Source organism: Amblyraja radiata, chromosome 2 (genome assembly GCF_010909765.2).
Source record: "Amblyraja radiata isolate CabotCenter1 chromosome 2, sAmbRad1.1.pri, whole genome shotgun sequence".
Classification (NCBI taxonomy): Eukaryota; Metazoa; Chordata; class Chondrichthyes; order Rajiformes; family Rajidae; genus Amblyraja; species Amblyraja radiata.
Window position 1 is genome coordinate 95,848,568 of NC_045957.1, and position 19,445 is coordinate 95,868,012.

At 42.6% G+C, this 19,445-nt stretch overlaps 1 protein-coding gene and 1 long non-coding RNA gene across 2 annotated transcripts in view; one reads left to right on the forward strand and one right to left on the reverse strand.

Moving 5' to 3' along the window:
* Positions 1-19,445, reverse strand: part of hacl1 (2-hydroxyacyl-CoA lyase 1) — a 119,241-nt gene that overhangs the window by 64,312 nt on the left and 35,484 nt on the right. The window contains exons 10-11 of the mRNA XM_033050702.1: positions 6,678-6,783; positions 4,243-4,326 (exon numbers count right to left, since the gene is read on the reverse strand). Of these exons, the coding sequence (XP_032906593.1) occupies positions 4,243-4,326; positions 6,678-6,783 (190 nt within the window). The remainder of the gene's footprint in view (positions 1-4,242; positions 4,327-6,677; positions 6,784-19,445) is intronic.
* On the forward strand, positions 10,344-18,653 carry LOC116991773. Its single transcript, XR_004416897.1, has 3 exons — positions 10,344-10,355; positions 11,659-11,666; positions 18,483-18,653. It is a non-coding gene; the product is annotated as an uncharacterized LOC116991773 (long non-coding RNA).

Here is a 19,445-nt window from a genome sequence, read left to right on the forward strand (position 1 = left end):
ATGAGACCCCGGTGGCTGTACGTACTGAAAATAGGTACACCATCTTGGGAGCGGGCGACACGACAAGATTGAGTGGTAGCCAGAGCTGTGATTCCAACCCTGGTGCCGAGGCTCAATGGGGAAAAGTGACATCAGGCAGAGTCATCGTAGTGGGAGACTTCATCGTCAGAGGTGCGGACAGGAGATTCTGTGGCAGCAGACGAGACTCCAGGGTGGTGTGTTGCCTCCCTGGTGCCAGGGTCCAGGACGTCTCAGAGCAGCTGCACGGCATCCTCAAGAGTGAGCCGTGTGCATGTTGGCACAAATTATATAGGTAGGAAGAGGAAGGAGGTTCTGCAACAAGAATTTACGGAATTGGGCAGAAGACTGAAAAGCAGGACCTGCAGGCTAATGATCTCAGGAATGCTTCCAGTACATCGTGCTAGTGAAGGTAAGAATAGGAAGAGAGGGGAAATGAATATGTGGCTGAGGAGTTGGTGCAGGGGGCAGGAATTCAGATTTCTGGATCATTGGGATCTCTTCTGGGCCAGGGGTGACCTGGATAAAAAGGACGGGTTGCACCTAAACTGGAGGGAGACCAACATCCTAGCGGGAAGGTTGGCCAATGCTACAAGGGAGGGTTTAAACTACATTGGCAGGGGGATGGGATCTTGTGCAGGACAGAGGCATGTGAGAGGCTAGATGTTGGTATGGAGGGTGGTATGGAAAGGTTAGTGGACAGAATAGGCAGGTGAAAGGCAGAGAGTGAGGAAGGAGGGTTGGTTTAAACTGCATGTATTTTAATGCAAGGGGCCTGATGGGTAAGGCAGATGAGCTTAGGGCATGGATAGGTACGAGCGACTGGGACGTTGTAGCCATGACTGAAACTTGGTTAAGGGAGGGGCAGGACTGGCAGCTCAATGTTCCGGGGTACAGGAGCTTCAGGAGAGACAGGGGTGAGGGAAAAAGAGGAGGGGGGGGTTGAATTGTTGGTTAAGGATGATGTCACGGTTGTGTTCAGAGGTGACATTATGGACGGTTCATCTAGTGAGGCTAAACGTAATTGAGGAACAAGAAAGGGATTAACACTTTGTTGGGGGTGTACTACACACCCCCCCCCCCCCCCCCGAATAGTCAACAGGAATTAGAAGAACAAATGTGCTGGGAGATTGCAGACAGCTGCAGGTCAAATAAGGTTGTTGTAGTAGGGGATTTTAACTTTCCCAATATAGACTGGGAAAATCAGGGGTGCAATTCCTCAAAAGTGGTCAGGAGAGTTTTTTTAAACAGTATGTGGTGGCCCCCACATGTGAGAGGGCAACACTGGATCTAATATTGGGAAATTGGGAAGGGCAAGTTAATGATGTGTGTGTGTGGAGGAGCATTTTGGGACCCGTGACCACAGTCGATTAGGTTGGATAGGGACGGAGAGAGTCCACGTGTTAAAATGCTCAATTGGGGTAAGGCTAACTCTGAGGGTGTGAGAGAAGGTCTCGCTCAAGTTGACTGGAGCAGGTTTTTGAGGGGAAAGGAACATCGGCCAAGTGGGATGTTTTTAAAAGTGTACTGAAGAAACCTCAGGATGTGTACATCCCCGTTAGAGTGAAGGACAAAGCAGGCAAATGTAAGGAAGCTTGGCTGACGAAGGAAATTGAGACATAAGTAAAAAATAAGGCTGGATAGGACAAGTATAGGCAGCTGGGATCAAGTGCATTCCAGGAGGAGTTTCGGGAATAAACTAAAGGAGTAAACTAAGGGCAAAAAGGGGCCAGGAGATAGCTCTGGTGGGGAGCATTAAGGACAATCCCAAATGATTTTATAAATACATAAGGGGGAAAAGGGTAACTGGAGAGTGGGACCTCTCAGGAATCAAAGCAGTCACCTCTTGTGGAGCCACAGGAGATGGGCAAGGTCCCCAATGTGTATTTCTCCTTTGTATTTACCGAGGAGAAAGACAGAAGGACGGAGGAAATTGGAGCAGTCACTGGAAGTGTCTTGAGAGCAGTCAGGGTTACTGTCGAAGAAGTTCTGAAGGTACTGTCATGTTTGAAGGTGGACAAATCTCCAGGGCCTGATCGGATATATTCGAGCTCATTGCGGGAAACTATAATGGAAATTGTGGAAGCTCGGGTTGAAATTTAAGAGTCGTCCTTAAATACAGGAGAGGTGCAGGAAGACTGGAGGGTGGCAAATATTGTGCCTCTTTTCAAGAGGGCTGCAGGGAAAATGCTGCGAACTATTGGCCAGTGAGTTTAACATCTGTAGTTGGAAAGTTACTGAAGAGTATTCTGAGGGATAGGTTATACAGGCATTTGGATGGGCAAGGGCTGATTAAGGATAGTCAGCATGGTTTTGTACTTGGAAGGTTGTGTCTCACAAATCTGATTGATATTTTTGAAGACATGACGAAAATGGTTGATGAGGGCAGAGCTGGAGACGTTGTGTACATGGACGTTGTGTAAGGCATTCGACAATGTTCCACATGGTAGGCTGCTCTGGAAGGTTAGATTGCATAGGATCCAAGGAGAATGGATAGCAAATTGGCTCCATGGAAGGAAGCAGAGGGTGATGGTGGAAGGTTGCTTCTCAGACTGGAGGCCTGTGACTAGTGGTGTGCCTCAGGGTTTGGTGCTGGGCCTGTTATTGTTTGTCATCTACATCAATGATTTGGATGATAATATACAGGGCAAGATTAGCAAGTTTGCTGATGATACAAAAGTTAGTGGTTTTGCAGATAATGAAGGTGGTTGTGAACAATTGCAGCAGGATCTGGATCGATTGGCCACGTGGGCTAAGGAATGGTTGATACAGAAATGTTTGAGGTGTTGTATTTTGGGACGTCGAACAAGGGCAGGACCTACACAATAAATGCTAGGCCTCTGGGTAGCGTTGAAGAGCAGAGGGATCTAGGAGTACAGGTGCATGGTTCCTTGAAGGTCGAGTTGCAGGTAGGTAAGGTGGTCAAAAAGGCTTTCAGCACTTTGGCCTTCATCAGTCGGAGTATTGAGTATAGAAGTTGGGAGGTCATGGTGCAGTTGTATAAGACGTTGGTGAGATATTGTTGGTGAGACGTTGGTGGAAAGATATTGTGAAAAAGATGGGACTATCCCATCGTTTAAGAAACAGTTAGACAGGTACATGGATAGGACAGGTTTGGAGGGAAATGGACAAAGCGCAGGCAAGTGGGACGAGTGTAGCTGGGACATTGTTGGCAGTTTTGGCGTTGGGCCGAAAGGGCCTGTTTCCACACTGTATCACTATGACTATGAAACTGATGCCACTTTCCCAGATGATGGTTCATAAAGATAGTATGTTAATGGGAAATAGGCCAAGCTTTGATACAAGAAAAGCAAATGGTAATTATACTCTGACTATGATTCTCTACAGGTGTTGGAGAGAAGCTATTATTGGCTAGTTTATAGCTATGACTGAACAAATAAAACTGACATTTCAGCTATATAAATTATGGTGGGGAAAGATTTAGGAGAATGGTATAATCAAACGTGTCAAGAGTTTTAAAGATATTGAAAAGGACGAGGAAGGGTCACAATGTTCATTTCTGGCTTAGTAAGAGCCATTTTAAAGCAGAAAGAAGCAATACCAAAGGAAAGAAGACAAACTGTTTAACAATAAAATCAGAAGCCAAAACTGCAGATACTGGAAACCTGAAATAAAAGTTGGAGACATCACTGTGTCAGGGAACGTAAGTGGTAAATAAATAAAATTTATGATTTAGTGTCTTTTCACAAGACAAATTCTGTTTCAGCATCCACAGGTGCTACATCGGGAGTGCTTTCAGCATTTACAGATTTTAGTCAGAAAGGAAAGTTCGATAAGCTGCAGTTTCATGGGGGAAAGGTTAAGGGTGCAGGAGATGAGGGAAGACTCAAGTGAAATTAATGGCAGATGCAGGTTCTAGGCTTGGATAAAAGGATCGACTGGCTTGATACACTGAGGGCGGGTGGAGGGTCAGTAGCAACTGGATGATCCCAAAATCTATGAGTTCCTTGTATTTGTTGAGAGAGGTGAGGGATCAAGAAACAGGTTGAAGATAATGATTTGCAGTGCAGAAAAGAATCCGGAGATTTCCTTGCTATCCAGGAGCATTTTGGAATAAGGTGGAGTTTGGCAGAGAGCAGCAGGCTTATAATGCTTTATGCGGCCCAGCCAGATCTGGCAATTGACTAAAAACATTATTCCCCACGGCTAAAACAACCTCAAAGTGGAATACCCAAGTAGTTATGAGAAAGGAAAACATATTACCTGCCGAACAACAGTTTTCACATCACCAAGTAAGGCAGCAACAGGCATCACATTATTTCCCAATTCTTCAGCACAAATATCTATCTAAAAGCAAAAACTGATTAATTTCTAAGGATTAATCATAATGTGTAACTTATATTTAAAATACATTAGGGAAATCTGAAATAATACTAAGATGGGAGGGAAAAATAACAAGTCCTAAAAATCTAAAAAACTGCTTGAAATATATACACCAGGTCAATAAATATCTGAAAGAATCAAAAGCAATAAATATTTTATGTGATGGATTACACTTTTGAAAATTAGGCTTTTATTTCTCTCGGGAATTGCATTGCACTTTCAACATTTTTTTGCTTTCAGTTAAAATAGCAATATCACCCGCTGATTCATAATCCCCTAGTTACACGCATGGTAACATCCCAACATCAAGTTTCAGTTTGGCGGGGGGTGTGGAAGTCAGACTTGTGAACAAGGTCAGATACAAAGCATTATATAAAGCTGCTGGAAACTGTAATGTTTATTTTCCAATTCTTTTGCCCCACGATAAATAAGGTATTATGGTTAACTTCGTCTCATACCTTTGTTTTTAATAACCAATTTTAGCTTTCGCAGTTCCCATCTCTTCTAATTGGACTTATTTTGGTATCAGAACTGCTTTGAGGCATATGATGACATAAACTGTACATCCTATAATGCCAAGCAATCTCTTTATCCACAAACATTCAGTAAATTAGGTTTCTCCTCAATGTGGTGCACACTGTAGCAGCTCAGTCATAATTTTGGCTGCCCCGTGGTGCATTACCAGTTGCCTGGTCTTTTAACCATGATAGGGAAAAGAAGCTCCAATTAGCTTTCTCTCTCTGGCAGCCCCATTGCTCACTATATATAAAATAACAGAGTTTCTCCGGTTCATCAGCAATCTAGCTGAACTAAATGAGAGGATTTTAATAGGAAATGGAATCCATGCTTGGAGGTACAAAGGTGAGCTATGAACTATCGTGCTTGAGGCCCAGAGATGGTATTTCAGTCATAGTTACAGAGGCCGACGTCAGAAGATCCTTCAGACGGGTGAACTCTCAGAAAGCGCATGGACCTGATGGTATACCCGGTCGTGTTCTAAAAACCTGTGCGGACCAACTGGCTGGAGTTTTTACGGACATTTTCAACCTCTCACTTCTGAGATCTGAGGTTCCCACCTGCTTTAAAAGGGCATCAATAATACCGGTGCCCAAGAAGAGCAAGGTGACGTGCCTCAATGACTATCGACCAGTGGCACTAACGTCTGTGGTGATGAAGTGCTTTAAGAGGTTAATTATGGCGAATATCAACTCCTACCTCGACAAGAACCTCGACCCACAGCAGTTCGCTTACCGCCACAACAGGTCAACAGTGGATGCGATCTTACTGGCTCTCCACTCTGCTCTGGACCACTTGGACAACAAAAACTAATATGTCAGGCTGTTATTCATAGACTACAGCTCGGCGTTTAATACCATCATCCTCTCAAAGCTGGTTACTAAGCTCTCAGATCTGGGTCTCTGCGCATCCCTCTGCAATTGGATCCTCGACTTCCTCATCCACAGACCACAGTCTGTCCGTATTGGTGGAAATGTGTCATCCTCGTTAACAATCAGCATGCTCAGCCCCCTGCTGTACTCACTCTATACTCATGACTGCGTAGCCGGACATAGTGCGAGCTCCATCATCAATTTCGCCGACGACACCACTGTTGTGGGATGAATCACCGATGGTGACGAGTCAGAGTATAGAAGTGAAATCGACCAATTGACCAAATGGTGCCAGCACAACAAACTGGCTCTCAACACCAGCAAAACCAAGGAACTGATTGTTGACTTTGGAAGGGGTAGGATAGGGACCCACAATCCCGCTTATATCAATGGGACGATGGGACACATGACAATAAAACTCTCTTGACTCTTGAGATATTTTAGTACTCTACTTTAGGGCCATTTCTATTAATGTGGATCAAATTCCCACACATCCTCACATTGGTCATCCGGCAGTTAGGAATCTGGCAAAGGACCCCACCCAGCGAGATGGAACTGGGAGGTTGGACAGTGATTTTGTCAAGGGGAAGATTTCATATATTCAAGGATTCATTATAGCCCCCGGGAGGGAAATTCCTCCACAATGGCACAGTGACAGCTTTTGATATTTTACTATATGAGCTTACTTGATGATCAACACTCAAGCAGCAGAAAACAAAGAATACATCACTCAGAAAGTGAAAATAAACTCTTAGAAATAATTACCGTAATAATGTAAATAAACATACTGGATGCAAATACAATAAAGATATACAGTTGATTGGAAAATAAAAGCAGCATTAACATTGACATTGACCAATTACTTCTGGTGCTTTTCAATTTTTCAGCATATAGCAGCTTAAATAAATCATGAGAATCTCTCAATACCTGTATGATTTTCACATCCGATCGAAACCGTGGTGGGAGGCCAAAATGCAACATCCAGTTTAATCTGGCTCCTAGCAGGAGAATCACATCTGCATTCAACAAGGCTCTGAGGAAGGTTCAGTAAAGAACTTCAGGTTGTAGACCAAATAATGATATCTTCCTTAATTATTATTATATTCTGGGAAAGAAAACAGGCAAGGAGAGAACCTTCTAGAGGGTCGCAACTCTGGAATCACAAAGATTTGACAAATGGGATCTCAGAGACTTTTGAGAGTCTAATCTTCATTTGATTTTTTTCCACTTAGAAGGATGACTGTTTTACTACCAGCATGATTTGGGAGTCACAAACTATTTCCAACATTTAACATGGGTCATGCTTCAGAAAAGGTTCAGAAGCACTGCAGTTATACGTTGGATGTGGTTTTCCTTTAAAGAATAGTCATCCTATGAGAAGCAAACAAACTGGCCGTACTCCAGTTTTTTTAAATGCTGAGTCAGTAAGTGAAGTATGAATTACATTTCCCAACACAACCTGATCCAGATTTATGAAAGAAAAAAAAAGCCATCACAAAATGACAGTCTGAGGCAGCAATCACTTCCATCTAATAAATTAGATCATTTCTTTCTTATAAATAAAATATAGATTGGGAAACAATTAAAATAAATTATACACAAGATTTATTATAGACACATTTACCCTAGAATGGATCTGGGGATGTGGAATTTCAGATACAAGGTTTGACTGGAGAAGCTATACTTCTTCTATTGCAAAGAAGGTTCGAGAAGATTTAATCGAGGTGTACAAGATCTGAGTGGTTTAAACAATGTAAAGAGAGTGAAAATGTTCCCATTAGTGTACAGTTCAATGACCAGGGAGATGGATTCAACAAACAATCTGCTGGAGGAACTCAGCAGGTTGAGCAGCATCGGGGGGGGGGGGGGGGGGGGGGGGGGGGAGTAATTGAAGATATTTTGTCAAAATCCTCCATCATGACAGAGAGAAGGGAGATAGCCAGTATAAAGAGAATGGATGTGGTGAGACAGGAGTCAATGGTGACTGGTGGGCCGATGGCCAAATTAAGCCAGGTGGAGGAGGGAGGGGAGATAGAGGCTGGTGGGTGATAGATGTAGATAGACAATGGAAAAAAGTTAAATGGAGGTGGGGAGAGGAGGGAAGAGGGAGTGCGCAGCCGTCTGCTGAAGGGAGATAAGCAAGAACACAAAGGCTGCCATGGATTTTAAATATTAGCCAAAGCATTACTTTATTTATTGCTTAGGTCTGGAATTCATTGCCCATAGGGATAGTGGCAACAGAATCACTGAAGGATTTTAATAAGGAAAAGGATGGGCACCAGAAAGAAGCAGAGGAAGTGGAATGAGGGAATTACTCAAGCTGAAGTCAGAGACTTGCTGTTAATGGTTGCAGTTAAATTTAACATGCTTGGACAAAACAATTCCAATGTTTCCAGATGAATAATATACAAAAAGACATGATGTGCCACAATAATCATTTAGAAACACAAAATGACCCTTGGGTAGATAACCTTATTTAAAATGCAATTGCACTATCAGAATCTTATAAATGTTGAAGAATTTAATCTAAATTGTCTTTCTAAATAGAAACTGTGCCGACAATTGCTAACATCAGGAGGATGGTTTGGAGGGACTGAACTGAGCTCAGCTACATAAAGCAACTAATTTAACATGGATTCAATAGTGGGACAAAAGATGAACTATGATTTGCTGCTGAAAGTACGAATCATTCAAAATCAATTGGCGCACATGGTCAGATCAGTAAATCCTATACAGCAACAGTCGACCCCTTAGTGGCCCAATATATTGCATGATGTGGCACAGAATATAAACACTCCAGGTCTGTTCAGAATGAGTTAGTGATGAGAATATACAATTACCCTCACTACCTCTGGCCATGGAGGGATCAGAAACCTGGACCAGGACATGAATCTTGATTCGTTGACAGCCACAGAGATCAAGAGCAGTCTCGGAATCAAGTTCTGCATTGGCATCTGTCATTCAAGCACACCCAAGTGATCATTCAAACTAGAATCAACTGTAAGTGCTGAAAAATTTTGTCTTTTCAAATATCCTTGGAATCACCACAGTCCATCTTTAGAATTTGCAATGTTACTCAAAGGATGAACAAATCTTCATGATGATATGGTTTGGGTAATGTTTTGCCCAAGCTGCAGATCAAGTCATATTACTGGGTATATCATAGAAACATAGAAACATAGAAATTAGGTGCAGGAGTAGGCCATTCGGCCCTTCGAGCCTGCACCGCCATTCAATATGATCATGGCTGATCATCCAACTCAGTATCCCGTACCTGCCTTCTCTCCATACCCTCTGATCCCCTTAGCCACAAGGGCCACATCTAACTCCCTCTTAAATATAGCCAATGAACTGGCCTCGACTACCCTCTGTGGCAGGGAGTTCCAGAGATTCACCACTCTCTGTGTGAAAAAGTTCTTCTCATCTCGGTTTTAAAGGATTTCCCCCTTATCCTTAAGCTGTGACCCCTCGTCCTGGACTTCCCCAACATCGGGAGCAATCTTCCTGCATCTAGCCTGTCCAACCCCTTAAGAATTTTGTAAGTTTCTATAAGATCCCCTCTCAATCTCCTAAATTCTAGAGAGTATAAACCAAGTCTATCCAGTCTTTCTTCATAAGACAGTCCTGACATCCCAGGAATCAGTCTGGTGAACCTTCTCTGCACTCCCTCTATGGCAATAATGTCCTTCCTCAGATTTGGAGACCAAAACTGTACGCAATACTCCAGGTGTGGTCTCACCAAGACCCTGTACAACTGCAGTAGAACCTCCCTGCTCCTATACTCAAATCCTTTTGCTATGAAAGCTAACATACCATTCGCTTTCTTCACTGCCTGCTGCACCTGCATGCCCACTTTCAATGACTGGTGTACCATGACACCCAGGTCTTGCTGCATCTCCCCTTTTCCTAGTCGGCCACCATTTAGATAATAGTCTGCTTTCCCGTTTTTGCCACCAAAATGGATAACCTCACATTTATCCACATTATACTGCATCTGCCAAACATTTGCCCACTCACCCAGCCTATCCAAGTCACCTTGCAGTCTCCTAGCATCCTCCTCACAGCTAACACTGCCCCCCAGCTTAGTGTCATCCGCAAACTTGGAGATATTGCCTTCAATTCCCTCATCCAGATCATTAATATATATTGTAAATAGCTGGGGTCCCAGCACTGAGCCTTGCGGTACCCCACTAGTCACTGCCTGCCATTGTGAGAAGGACCCGTTTACTCCTACTCTTTGCTTCCTGTTTGCCAGCCAGTTCTCTATCCACATCAATACTGAACCCCCAATGCCGTGTGCTTTAAGTTTGTAAACTAATCTCTTATGTGGGACCTTGTCGAAAGCCTTCTGGAAGTCCAGATACACCACATCCACTGGTTCTCCCCTATCCACGCTACTAGTTACATCCTCGAAAAATTCTATAAGATTCGTCAGACATGATTTACCTTTTGTAAATCCATGCTGACTTTGTCCAATGATTTCACCACTTTCCAAATGTGCTGCTATCCCATCTTTAATAACTGACTCTAGCAGTTTCCCCACTACCGATGTTAGACTAATTGGTCTGTAATTCCCCGTTTTCTCTCTCCCTCCCTTCTTAAAAAGTGGGGTTACGTTTGCTACCCGCCAATCCTCAGGAACTACTCCAGAATCTAAAGAGTTTTGAAAGATTATTACTAATGCATCCACTATTTCTGGAGCTACTTCCTTAAGTACTCTGGGATGCAGCCTATCTGGCCCTGCTTCTGTCCTGAATCATATCCGTGCTTCATGATTCCTTTGCTGTTCGATAAGATTATGACTGATCTTTTACCTCAGTCTCATGATCTGGCATTACATCTCGGTCCTGAATATATTCATCAACTGAGACTCAACACCCCTCTTCAGTACAGAATTCCACAGATTCACCTCCCTTTTGTTGGAGACTTTTCTTCGCGTTTAAACTTTAGAGATGTACATCATCTCAATCCTCCTCGATAACCATCAGCACAGCAGCAATGCAAGGCTGCGCGCTCAGCCCCCTGCTCTACTCTACTGTACTGCTCTAATGATGAAAGCATTTCATCGAGATGCATCACAGCATAGTTTGGGAACAGCTCCATCCAAGACCCCAAAAACTGCAAAGAATAGTGGACGCAGCCCAGACTATCACACAATGTCTCTTCCATTGACTCCACCTACACTTCATGCTGCCACGACAAGGCCACCAGCATAATCAAGACAAAGTCTCACCCCGGCCACTCCCTCTTTTCCCCTCTCCCATCAGGCTAGAGGCACAGAAGTGTGAAAACACATACTTTCAGATTCAGGGACAGTTTCTTCCCAGCAGTTTTTCGGCAACTGAAACATCCTATCAACAACTAGAGAGCAGTCCTGAGTCCATCTATCTCATTGGAGACTGGATCATATTTAATCAGACTTTATAGGACTTTTCTTGCACTAAACGTTATTCCATTTATCCTATATCTGCACACTGTGAACGGCTCGATTGTTATCATGCATGGCAGATGAAGTTTAATGCGGATAAATGTGAGGTTATCCACTTTGGTAGCAAAAACAGGAAGGCAGATTACTATCTAAATGGCGTCAAGTTGGGAAAAGGGGAAGTACAACGGGATCTGGGGGGTCCTTGTACATCAGTCTATGAAAGTAAGCATGCAAGTACAGCAGGCAGTGAAGAAAGCGAATGGCATGTTGGCCTTTATAACATGAGGAATCGAATATAGGAGCAAAGAGGTCCTTCTGCAGTTGTACAGAGCCCTAGTGAGACCACACCTGGAGTATTGTGTGCAGTTTTGGTCCCCTAATTTGAGGATGGACATTCTTGCTATTGAGGGAGTGCAGCGTAGGTTTACAAGGTTAATTCCCGGGATGGCGGGACTGTCATATGCTGAGAGAATGGAGCAGCTGGGCTTGTGCACCCTGGAGTTTAGAAGGATGAGATGATATCTCATTGAAACATATAAGATTGTTAAGGGTTTGGACAAGCTAGAGGCAGGAAACATGTTCCTAATGTTGGGGGAGTCCAGAACCAGGGGCCACAGTTTAAGAATAAGGAGTAAGCCATTTAGAACGGAGACAAGGAAACACTTTTTTCTCACAGAGAGTGGTGAGTCTGTGGAATTCTCTGCCTCAGAGGGCGGTGGAGGCAGGTTATCTGAATGCTTTCAAGAGAGAGCTAGATAGGGCTCTTAAAAATAGCGGAGTCAGGGGATATGAGGAGAAGGCAGGAACGGGGTACTGTTTGGGGATGATCAGCCATGATCACATTGAATGGCGGTGCTGGCTCGAAGGGCGAAATGGCCTACTCCTGCACCTATTATCTATTGTCAGTCTTTCCGCTGACTGGATAGAACACAACAAAACTCTTTTCACTATACCTTGGTACACATGATACTAAACTAAACTACTCACTCTATAGCTATGACTGTGTAGCCGGACAGTTCGAACTCCATCTTTAACTTCGCTGAAGACACCACCATTGTTGGACAAATTACAGTTAATGATGAGTTAGAGTATAGGAGGAAAAAGACAAATCTAATTGAATGGTGCCAGAACTGCAATCTTGCTCTCATTGGTAGCAAGATCTGGTTGATGACATTAGAAGTGGAAAGCCAAGGATCCACAAACCTGTCTTCATTGACACGTTGCCATTGGAGAGAATCAATAACTTCAAGTTTTTGGGTGTGTACATCTCTGAAGATCTCTCCTGGGTTTAACACACTGATGTAAACATAAGGAAAGCCCATCAACACGTTCCCTTCCTTAGAAGATTAAGAAGATTCAGTATGTCAATGAATATGTTCTTGAATCTCCACTGTTTAGTTTAGTTTAGTTACTTTCTGAGTTATTCCAGCACTTTGTGCCTATCTGCAGTATAAACCAGCATCTGCAGTTTCTTTCTACACATTAGGACCTTAATTTATGGGCCAGTCTTATCCACATCTAAGTGTGTTGTTGGATTTGGGAAGTTCAAATGCAAAATCATAGTACACAATATATCAGGTTAGTTTATAGTCAAGTGTACCGAGGTAGAGTTAAAAGCTTTTGTGGCATGCTAACCAGTCAGCAGAAGGACAATACATGATTACAATTGATCCATTTACAGTGTATAGAGACAGGAACTTTAAAAGCATTGGTGTTCAGAGGGATTTTGGAATGCAAGTCCATCGCTCCCTGAAAATGGCAACACACGTGGAGCGGGTAATAAAGAGAGCATATAACACATTTGCCTTCATCAGTTGAAACATTGAGCATAAATGTTGGGAGGTCTTGTGGCAGCTGTTGATAAATTTCCGTAGGGTAGAATGCTCTGGAAGGTTAGATCATGTGGGATGCAGGGAGAGCTAGCTAACTGGATACAGAACTGGCTTCACGATAAAAAGCAGAGGGTAATGGTGGAAGGGTGTTTTTCAGACTGGAAGCCTGTGACAAGTGGTGTACCTCAGGAAAGAAGTGGACGGCTAAGAATGCGACACAGCAGGCAAAATCTGCTCTCCACCAAGGCGACATGGTAGGGCAAATCCAACACGGAAGAAGTGGCTTGGGGCTTGGCGGAAAGCAACCTTGCTGGAACATGGCATCATCACTGGAGCGCCGGAAGTTGGTCGCGGCCGAAGTCCGCCGACAGGAGGAGTTGAGTAGGTGTGCCAAGGCTGTGTTGCAAGCTAAACAGGGCCAGTGGATGAGATGGGAGAGTGTGGAAAAGAGGAAGATCAGCTGGAAGGACATGTGGGAGATGGAGGCGAGCAGGATATGTTTCCTCATTCGGGCAACCTATGATGTCCTTCCTAGCCCAACCAATGTCTGGGCGAAGATCCATCATGCCCCGTGTTCAACACCAGCCACACTTAGGCACATCCTCACTGGGTGTAAAGTAAGCCTCTCCCAAGGATGGTACACCTGGAGACATAATCAAGTGCTCAAATGCCTGGCAGCGACTCTGGAAAGCAGGAGAACAACCAACAATGCCCTGCCGCCCAGGGTGCTTGAGAGAGGGGAAACAGGGACCTCGCATTGATAAGTACTTCCTGAGAAGTCAATCAAGTCAGTCGAATGAAGTCCAGCGACTGGAGTCTCACCAAAGTTCGCAGGGCATCAGCCCCCCTGATGAAGGAAACTCAAGCACAGTTACGCAGGCAGAGGAAGATATGGAGCCCATCCAGCCAAGAAAACCAGCCATGGAGAAAAAGATCAGCGGAAGCAAACCTCACGTGAAATGGCCTGGAACCTCGGAGAAGAAAGAATGGGAGACCATAAATGCAGACCTGACCAGTATCTTACAGGGTGTAAGGGGTACAGTTGAAAGAAAGCTTGACAAGATGGGGACATCATCTATGGCTAAGGAGTAAATTGATATTTGTCACTTTGGACTTTTAACATCTTGTCATGTGTATTTGTAAATATTGGTCACCCTGCTATAGGAAAGATGTCAAGAAGCTGGAAAGAGTTCAGAGAAGATTTACAAGGATGTTGTCAGGACTTGAGGGACTGGGCTATAGGAAGATAAGGGATAAGATATGCATTCATTTAGATGGGCAAGGCTAAGTAGGGATAGTCTTCATGGTTTGGTATGTGGGAGAATGTGTCGCACGAACGATTTTGAAGATGTGACCAAAAAGATTGATGAGGGCAGAGCTTGTATAGATATTGTATACAGGACTGTGGAGTCGGAGCAATTTTGGTGCTGCTGGAGTCGGAGTCAGTAAAAAAGTCCCGACTCCGACCTCAACATAAATTTCAGAGACTACGTAAATCGGAAAAAAAATCCCACTTTTTAAACATACTGCACACTCTATTTCCACCCGAGAGAATGAAAACTCACATCGGTGCTGCCATCTGGCGGCAAAACAACGAACAACAAAACGCAAACAAATGCCATCACCAGCTGATTTCCCTCCACCTGCTACTGAGTGAACATGTCTGGATAATTTCTGAATTCAAAAGATAAATTTAGTCACTAATTTATGGGGAAATATACTATAAATGAATACAGATTACGGATCTTCATGATTTACTACAAAATAAATCGTCAGTGGTGATTAATTCCTTCTCAACAGAAGTAAACACTAGTCTTGGAAAATCGTCAAAGAATTTGGTAATTTTTCATCAATACAAACTATAATTTCTACTATCAGTGGGATGTTTGACACAATATTCTAGGTTAGAAGGTTAGTAAGGGGTTGTGTAATGAAGGAAAAAAAGGTTAGGGCTCATTTAGGCAAAAGTATAGTAAACACCGGCTAACCCCAACTAGCGTTCCTTTGACCCCCCCCCCCTTTAACTTAACCTAAACTAACGGGGGGGGGGGGGGGCTGCATCCCCTTGACCCCCCCTGATCCCTTAAAAGAAGTTTCCTCAAGTTAGTTAATTATTACCAATGAATAGACTACCAAAGTGAGTTAGTAAAGGTAAGTAAAGTATGTCAGTTCTTCCACCGGTATTTACTATACTTTAACCCCGTATTTTGTGATATATAAAATATGTTAATAATTCCATTTCAGGCACTATTCACTCACTAATGTCATTAATTATTTTATTTTTCAGGAAAAAAATTTGAGTTAATTAAAAATTTCCCAAGTTAGCAAGTTTGAAATCTAAAGCCCCTTTCTCAATGGCAAAGAAAACTCCAACCAGATCTGCTGTTTTTGAATATTTTACAATAACTACGGATGAAAAACATTTAGTGTGTCAGTGTATGATAGAAGATGATGATGGTGAAAGATTGTGTGAAACAAAACTCAATGTTTCTCTGGCTCTGATCAAAATGCTCCAACAAGAGCTTCAAATTTGGAGACATTTGCAGCGTTTCCAGCCTAACATTTTAGAAGTTGTAAACGAGAAAGATACAAGAAACAATAAAAAATCTTACAACTACATTAAAGTCAGCAAAAATACAAATCTCCTGAGGGACAACCTGGACAAGCATCACTTGCAAGGTTCATTGCTACAGACTACTAAACTGTAACAATGACCACAGAAATGTTTAAGAAACATCTTATCGAACTTGTTGTAAGAAATGGTGTAGTTATTTTCACAACCAAGTTTTCTCGGCCTAAATGGAGAAATGGCTAAGAAACTAGGAGTTTTTCTGGCAAGGGAGAGTATCAGAAAACATACTTGAAGAAGTCAAGAATGGAAAGAAAAAGCTTTGAAAAACTCTTAAGGAGTGGTTCACGTTCATTAAAATGGATGCCACCACTCGTTAACTATTTTGCCATTAATGCTAGATTTGTTGATGAAAGCAAAATAGAAACTTGGACATTAGGAGTAAAGGACACCATGGCACATCATGAGAGCACATCATGAGAATTACTCAAGCTGAAGTCAGAGACTTGCTGTTAATGGTGATCTAAATTTAACATGCATGGACAAAACAATTCCAATGAGAGCATTTATCTCCACAACTTAGTGGAAGAAATGTTGAAAGATTTTGAAACTAAGAAAGACCAGATTCTATGCATCATCACTGATAATGCTTCAAATATGCAAAGCACAATAGAAAAGATGAATAAAGTTGAAGAAGAACAAGTCACTACTGAAAGGGAGATCTCTGATGCAGATTCTGAAACTGAAACAGCAGAATAGCAATAAGAGATTAAATGAAAGAACGCCATGCAGCTACTCTGATATGTAAGGGGAGGCAAGTAGGGGATGCTATCCTCCAGAGACGTGCAGGAAAGGGAGCTATTTTGGACCAAACAACTCGCTGGGGCAGCACATATATGATGGTTAAGCGTTTGGTTGACCTAAAAGCTTTTCTAGACGACATTGATAATCCCAGTGTCTTACTGACTAAAAGTCAATGAAGGTTGGTATCACAATTAGAAGCTTTGCTTGCTCACCCTTATGCAGTCACCAAAAAGCTGCAAGCAGAGGATTTAACTCCTCGTACATTCCTATGGGAGTGGAAAAAAATAATATTTCACCTATCCAAAGCTGGAGGATTAATTGCTGAAGGAATTGTATCGTCAATGAAGAAAAGAGAGGGTCTGCAACTTGAAAATCAGATCTTGTTAGCTGCTGTCTACGTAGATCCAATGAACTGAATCTTGTTGAGCGAAGATCAAATTGCGAAAGCAAAAGAGGCCCTCTGTGATGTTGCAGCTCAGATAAAAGGGCTACTATCTGAAAAGTCAGAACCACAAAATGAAGATGGGAGTACCAAATCCTTCTCATCCTCTTCAAATTTTGGTCAGATTTTGCAAAATATTTAGATAAAATTGAACAGTCGAGAGCAAAGCGTTCCCGTTTAAATGTGCGAAGGCTGCCTTATGATGTTAAACTAATGGAATTTAAGCAAGATTTTATTGGTGGTTTAAAAGTAGGGAAATATGATCGCTCATCTAAATTTACAGTATAAGAAGTCATTCCTGCTTATCCAGAAATAGTAACATTTGCAGCTATGATAGTAACAGCCATACCACCCACTCAGGTCAGCGTGGAGAGATTGTTCTCTGCACTGAAAATAATTAAATCAGATTTAAGGTCTTCAATGAAAGAGGATCTGGCAGAAGCAATTCTGTTCCTAAGGACAAGTTATTAATAAATTTTAGGTATGTTCTTTGGTAGCAAACGTAACTACCTATGCATTTAGTTTTAATTTCTATTCTTTTAATCAGTCAATGAAAGTAAGCTTGCAGGTACAGCTGGCAGTAAAGAAAGTGAATGGCATGTTGGCCTTCATAACAAGAGGAATTGAGTATAGGAGCAAAGGGGTCCTTCTGCAGTTGTACAAGGGCCCTAGTGAGCCCACACCTGGAGTATGTTGTGCAGTTTTGGGGGTCTCCAAATTCGAGGAAGGACATTCTTGATATTGAGGGAGTGCAGCGTAGGTTCTCAAGGTTAATTCCCGGGATGGCGGAACTGTCATATGCTGAGCGGCTGGGCTTGTATACTCTGGAATTTAGAAGGATGAGAGGGCATTTTATTGAAAGATAATTATATAAGATTAAGGGTTTGGACACACTAGAGGCAGGAAACATGTTCCCGATGTTGGGGGAGTCCAGAACCAGTGGACACAGTTTAAGAATAAGGGGTAAACCATTTAGAACAGAGATGAGGAAACACTTTTTCTCACAGAGAGTTGTGAGTCTGTGGAATTATCTGCCTCAGAGGGCGATGGAGGCTGGTTCTCTGGAAAGTTTCAAGAGAGAGCTAGATAGGGCTTTTGAAGATAACGTAGTCAGCAGATATGGGGAGAAGGCAGGAACGGGGTACTGACTGTGGATGATCAGCCATGATCACATAGAATGGCGGTACTGGCTTGATGGGACGTATGGCCTACTCCTGCACCTATTGTCTATTGCACTTGAGAATTTTTTTTGGTCATAATTTTGCCATTTAGCTCATGCCTGTGGCCTTCGTTTAATAAATTTAGGAGTAAAGCTTTTATAATTTTTATTTAATTCAATGGAATTTTAATTTTGTCACAGGCCTATATGTAATTTTTTATTCTTTTAGTATAATGAATTATGGTTTTTTTTCAAGAATAAACAATAAAAAACCCACAATAGCACAACTACAACCATTAGACTCAAAACTTTAAGGACATGGGTTTAAAAGGTAGCCTGATGCTTGAACTCAGGATTAGATGAAAAGTTATACTTTATAATTTACGAACCTATCTCCAACGATGTATTATTAGTAAATTATTCCATTCTTCTTTATCATGCCTTTTGTTTTGTTTTTTCTTTCTCTCTTACTCTCTATCTATATTAAAAAAAAACTAGAAAAGATAGCCTGATGATTCATGTAGTTCTTATGAAATGCCATCTTGTGTAATGTCATCATAGCAGATTTTGAATTATTATACCTAGGGATCGGAGTCGGAGTTGGAGTTGGAGTCGGATACACAAGAAATCAAAGAGTCAGTGTCGGGTGTTTTGGGTATCGACTCCGCAGCCCTGGTTGTATATATGGACTTCAAGCAAAGCATTTGACAAGGTTCCACATGGTAGGCTGCTCCGGAAGGTTAGATCACATGGGATCCAAGGACAGATAGCTGAATAGATAGAAAGTTGGGTTCATGGAAGGAAGGGGACAGGAGGCCTGTGACTAGTGGTGTGCAGGGTTCTACTGGGCTGTAGTGCTGACGGTGGTTCAGCACTACAACTCCCCCTCCCATTCCGAATCCGACCTTTCTGTGTGCTGGGCCCATTACTGTTCGTCACCTGGTTTGGATGAGAACGTACATGGCAAGATTTGCAAGTTTGCAGATGATACAAAAGTGGGTGATATTGCTGATAGTGAAGATGGATGTCAAAAATTGCAGTAGGATCTTGATCGGTTGGTCAGATGAGGTTTGGAATGGTTGATGGAATTTAATACAGAGAAATGTGAAGAATTGCACAGTGAATGGTCGGGCAGTGCGGAGTGTTGTAGAGCAGACGGATCTAGGAGTGCAGTTACATATTTCTTTGAAGGTGGAATCACAGGTAGATAGGGTGGTCAAAAAGGCTTTTAGCACATTGGTTTTCATCGATCAGAGTATTGTGTACAAGTGTTGGGAGATCATGTTACAGTTATATAGGACGTTGGTGAGGCCGCATTTAGAGTATTGCGTTCAGTTCTGGGCACTATGTTACAGGAAAGATGTTGTCAAGTTGGAAAAGGTACAGAGAAGATTTACGAGGATGTTGCCAGAAGGTCTGAGCTATAGGGAGAGGTTGAGCAGGCTGGGACTCCTTGAAGCA